General features: G+C 40.2%; 1 protein-coding gene across 1 annotated transcript; it reads left to right on the forward strand.

Annotated features, from left to right (window-relative positions):
• The first annotated feature begins 3,319 nt into the window (after positions 1 to 3,319).
• Positions 3,320 to 5,028, forward strand: TIL (temperature-induced lipocalin). The gene is made up of 2 exons (XM_086806283.1): positions 3,320 to 3,830; positions 4,558 to 5,028. Exons 1-2 carry the CDS (start codon positions 3,447 to 3,449, stop codon positions 4,753 to 4,755), a joined length of 582 nt encoding a protein of 193 aa, XP_086662409.1. The 5' UTR covers positions 3,320 to 3,446; the 3' UTR covers positions 4,756 to 5,028.
• Positions 5,029 to 5,970: the final 942 nt, after the last annotated feature.

Below are 5,970 nucleotides of genomic sequence, written 5' to 3' on the forward strand. Positions count from 1 at the left end.
TTGGATTTTCTCACGGTTGCTCTTGCTCACCTCCAAATGAGCCATACATAGCATTACAAGTGTTGCTTCACTCCAAAATAGCAAGAGTATGGCATGGGAAGGCTAGTCCACACACTATGGGTAAGGGTGGTGACAAATATCTCCACTCTAACAATTTTAATAAATTTGAATTTTGTCTTATTTTTTAATATTTTTGATATTACTCAACAACCATAGTGTAGGCATAAAACCTTATCTATAATGTCAATATTTTTAATATTACCCAAAAATCATAGTGTAGGCATAAAACCTTAATTATAATTTCACCCTGCTATTTTTCCAGGGCTAGTGATTATGAGAATATTTTGGTTATTATTAAGGTCATGGTTATTACTAGGGTCATGGGGGTCACCAATGTGTAAGGTAATTACTCCTACAGTGGGCATGGGCATGTGACTAGTTTTTGGTGAAGGGGCATTTACACTGATCACTTATACGTTCTTCCTGCCTTAACCTTGTGAAACACTTCTTTTAAATTTAGAGGTCCACAAGATCTCAAAAAAGTTATTTTTTATTTAAGATTTAACTCTTTGCTAATGAACTTAACGAGTTAACTTAGTTATGAACTAAACACACCAACCAAGCTAGGTTATATTAAAATCGCCAATAATGGATTTTTCAATTCACACTCACCATGTCCATTTATACAAGATTGATCCCTGCCACGGCAAAAATCAATGATGAAGTTAGGCCCACAAGGTTAAGTTCCTCTATAGAGAACCTAGGTCACACAGAACCAATTCAATTTCACATTTTTCCTTGAACTAGATAACTAGTAAAGATTTGCATTTGCATAATAATCCCCCACTAAAAGAAATTGAGTCATCCTCAACTTGTAAAGGAAGGGAAGTTTCAGTGGACCTTGTCAAGTTGCTCCCAAGTAGCATCTTCTACTGGGTAGAACTTCCATTGAATAAAAGCTTCACAGATAACTCTATTCCTAAAGGGATTCTCTCAAATAACCAAGGTTATGTCTAGCCTTTAAGTAATATGAATTCATTATCTAAGATGATCTGAGCCTCATTTGGAACATACTTCTTCAATAGGCTGACATGAAACATATTCTGGATTCAGAGATTAGGAGGTAAAAGAATCTCATAAGCTTGTTCTTTGACTTTTCTGATAACTGCATAAGGACCAGAATATCTATTTGCTAGCTTTCGAAATTTAGGAAACTCCTTTTTAGATTGGACTCTAAGAAACACCATATCTCCTTCATCAAAGGTTCAGACAGATCTCTTCAAATCGACATAGCTTTTCTGATGGTCTTGAGCTATCTTTAAGTTTTGACAGATACTTTTCATTTGAGCTTCCATTTCATCCTTGACTCTGATCAATGTGCTATAATGGTGTGATACATTCTTGTCCATGCATATCCTCCTTGAATGGAGACGTACACGTGCTCCTATGGAAATAAGCATTTTGTAGGCAAATTCAACCAAATGAATGTTACCATCATGATTGCATCATATCCTTCTTGAACTTTAGGGATCCCTATAACATGCTGATGCACTCCCCAAGGATGAAGGGCTCTAGGTGACTTGATTCGTTCTACCTTGTTTTTCTGACAAGCTAAACATCACTATACATGATCCTTTTTCTTACCAAGCTGAAAGAAACTTTTCCCTACACACGGGCATATGTTTTATGGTATCTTGGATGAGTGGCACCATAGGACCATCACATGAGCTTCCTCAAGAATCTTCCATCTAAGTCTAGATCTATCCGCTACACACGGGCATATGTTTTATGGTATCTTGGATGAGTGGCACCATAGGACCATCACATGAGCTTCCTCAAGAATCTTCCATCTAAGTCTAGATCTATCCGCTACACACAATCTTTTATTGAAATAAATATTTCCTTCTTCCAAGATGAATCCTTATTTCTTAGGTCTTTCTTCTCCTTACTAAGTTTCTGAATAATAGGTCCAAAAAACTGGTCTCTTGTTAGTCCCAATCTAGTTTGGTTAGGAATTGAGTTAGATGGCATAGAGATAGCACCAACAAGAGATTTCCTACTAAGAGCATTTGTTGCTACATTTTCTTTTCCTACTAAGAGTGTCTGCTACTACATTTTCTTTCCTTGGTCTAAACTTAATGTCAAAATCATAATCATGTAAAATTGTAATCCATCTTCTCTTCTTCATGTTTAACTGTAGTTAAGTAAAAATCCATTTTAAGTTTTGTGGTTAGTCACTTGTTACCTAATAAATAATACCTCCAAAGCTTGAGAGCATGTATTATCATAACCAATAATAATCCAAGTCATGGGTTGGATAATTATTTTCGGAGCTTCCTAGATTCATAAGCTATAGGGTGGCCTTCCTACATTAAAACATCATTGATGACCTAACCACGTGTCTACCATTTTTGTCAAAGGGTTGACAGAAATCAAGAAGTTTCAAAATAGGGAAGGTTACCGAGATAACCATCAGCTTCTCAAAGCTACTCTAATGTTGTGGGGTCCACTTAAAAGGCAATCCCTTCTTAAGCATTCTTGTAAGCGGGGCAACTACCTTAGCATAATCTTCAACAATGCAGAACAACTTATTTATCCAAGAATCCATGAACTTCCTTAACTAATTTTGGAGTCTGCTAGTGTGACAACTTCAACCTTTCTAGGTTAGGAGCGATTCCTCTCTTGGTAACCATAAATCCCAAGTAGGTGAGCTTGTTAGCAAAGAATACACACTTACTTCTTCGGGTATAAAGTTGATTTTCTCTTAGGATCTCTAGGGCTTTCCAGACATGGTTCTCATGCTCAACTTCACTCTTGAGCAAACTAAAATATCATAAGAACATTGAAATCATCCATTTGTTCCCGATACGCATGTGCCATCAATCTGTTGAAGGTTTTTGGCGCATTAGTTAACCCAAATGGCATAACGAGAAACTCATAGTGGAGTTATAAGTGCAATATAAGAAAGATCATCGCCTTCAAAGAGAAAAGGGAATAGACATTTAATTAAAAAATGAGAAGCTACTTGCAATTGTGTTTTTAAAAAAAACTTTGAAAAAACCTTGCAACATTGTTTAAAAATTTGAAAAAACTTGCCGTTCTAGTACAAGGGGAAAAAAGAACTCTTGCATTTGGTTTTGCAAATTTTGCAGGATACCTACTACCTAGGGTACACACAACTTCTACGTTGAGAGGCCCGTTGAGCTCCGTGGACGGGCTACCAATGATGTGCAATGTTTGTGACCATACAAAATGATGGCTTTGGTTGTGTGGTGTCGTGAGCAGTGACATTCCAGGTGTCTCTAGGACCTTCCTTTTTGGTCAATTGGGCGTGGGGAGCACAACACCGCGTATGCGAACCTCTACATCACCCTCACCGAACCTACAGAGCTTCTCACGGTTAGCCTTTTGGATTCCCTCTTCCTTTGTCTGCACAGCCCATCACCATGGTTTTGACGCACAACAAGGAGCCTCTGGAGGTGGTGCGAGGCCTGGACCTAGAGCGCTACCAAGGCCGCTGGTACGAGATAGCCAGCATGCCCTCGCGCTTTCAGCCCAAGGGCGGGAAGAACACCACCGCCACATACACCCTCAGGCCCGATGGCACCGTCCACGTTCTCAACGAGACCTGGCTTGACAGCAAGCGCGCCTTCATTGAAGGTACGGCATGGAAGGTGGATCCACAGAGCGACGAGGCAAAGCTGCAGGTTCGGTTCTGGCTGCCGCCTTTCCTGCCACTCATTCCTGTCACTGGGGACTATTGGGTAATGCTGTTGGACGAGGAGTACAGATGGGCTCTTGTTGGGCAGCCCTCCAGAAAATATTTGTGGGTGAGCGTCTGCTTTCTCCTATCATCTGTTCCTTATGCATGTTATAGTAGAAAGTAAGAGCTGAATTACATTTTTTCTTTTTTGCTTGCATGATGCGGTTGCCTCAGGTTTTCTGTGCAATCATGGTTGTGTGCCTTTATGTCAGCCCGGGCAGTGTGCGCTTGCCTGTATGTGTACAGGCTTAGCGTGCATTTTGTATCTCATTTGCCTTGCCATGGTTGTGTGCTCCCGGGCACTTGCCTCTATTTCTGCATGTGCTCAGGGGTCTAGGTCCCTTAGCTTGCTTTTTGTTTCTCATTTGCCATGTGTATGTCAAGGAGTAGGGAATGTCCGCTTGGAGGCTGGTTGAGTGACCTGCCGTGGAAACGCGACCTCCCGGCCATCATCGCTATGCTAATTTTCAATGAAATACGGGTTTGAAGTGCACTCTCCATGCTTTGTTTGGCACACCAGTGTATGGTGCATCCCTATATATTACAGCTAATAGAATGGAAACAGAATACCTTCTTTGCAGTTAATTTAATGGCAATAGAGTGCCTGATATCATCTGCTTGTGTTTTTTGATCAGCTAAACAGGCTGTATCTTAGTGAAGTTTAAGAACAGCCGCTTTTCTGTCATGCTTTCTACTCCCTATGATATTCTAGTCATGAGGGTGGTTGTCTTTGTGAGCTTGTGCTTGAGGTCATGCAGGAATTTATATTTACTCACACAGAGTCTGTTTACCAGGTTCTTAGTCGTATGCCTCAATTGAATGAAGAAGTCTTCTCTGAGTTGCTGGCACATGCGGAGAAAGAGGGATATGATGTATCTCAACTACACAAGACTCCCCAGGATGAAGCTGGTGGGGAGGCAGTTGAAGGTGAGAAGAAGGCTTCAAACGTCGACAAGGGCACATGGTGGTTAAAGTCCATACTGGGCAAATGAATGGAAGCCAAGGGCACCTGTGGAAGTCCATACTGGGCTAATGAATAGAATTCAAGGGCACGTGGTGTTTAAAGTGCATACTGGTTTAACAAAAACAGATTTTACAGCATATTTTTTCTAGTGCACCTTTAAAGAATTCATGTTGCATTCTATCTCAGAGAACCTATTTTGAGTTCTCTATGCTACCTAGCTGTATGGTAGATTCTCTATCCTCCAGATTCACTACATACATCTATCTTTAATGCAGTGTTTTTTTGAACATTCGGGTGTGAATCTCTCTTCTTAGAATCCTAAAGGCTTATGCACTGCAATTGATTGCTGAAAGTGTACTATCACTTTTTATTGTGAAAGATGGTGAAAATTGAATTTCTTCTTGACATACCTTTTTGTCCAATGGACTGTAGAGTAGTTTGTAATGAGAAAGGAGCAAGTAAAATCGTATTTGGTTAAGAGCTTGCATTGTATTTCGTGGGTAGTTTCTATACTATATAACTGGAATAAACGACTGGTTCAAGTAAATGGTGCTGCCTATTCTTGTTGCATGTCAATGCTCCTATATCGATACCCCACCCTCATATTGTCTTGCTTAGGTGCTGCGGCGCCTAAGTCAAGCTCGGATGGCTTGGGAGGTGGGGTAGTTGTCTAGCAAACTTTACTCTAAAACACCCTGTCTTAATATTGAAGGGGTTTGAACGGGATCTAAGACGTTGAGCTCGGATGGCTTGGGAGGTGGGGAAAGTTGTCTAGGAGTCTTTAGTACATTTATATAGGTCGAAGTCTACACTGCAAATGGTGGCATTGACTATGACTCTAGACCTATTAGGTCATGTCATGGCGCTCTGCGTATGTTGGTCTTTAAAGATACATGGTCAGCCTCTTCTCCACACAGTTCATCAGTCACCCATTGTAAGTTCATTCTCTAAATTTTAGTCTCTATCTTATCAAGTTATAGATTAGTCATCAAAGTGTCCTTCACAAGAGCGCATGAAGGTGAGGCTTTTTCGTCCATCATATCACTTCAGTAATACAATGTTCTCATCTATCCTTATGTGCAATTTGAGTTTTAAAATTATGTGATGTAAAACATCTTACTTCTTGTGAATGAATACTCTTGCATACGCTACTACTTGTGAGTGTTCTCTTGTATGCACTGCATGTTGTATCCTCTTGCATGGAACTAGAGCTCTGGTTGGATACAAAACTTCTTTGTTTATT

Source organism: Cibotium barometz, chromosome 12 (genome assembly GCF_041138505.1).
Source record: "Cibotium barometz isolate CiBa-2024 chromosome 12, ASM4113850v1, whole genome shotgun sequence".
Classification (NCBI taxonomy): Eukaryota; Viridiplantae; Streptophyta; class Polypodiopsida; order Cyatheales; family Cibotiaceae; genus Cibotium; species Cibotium barometz.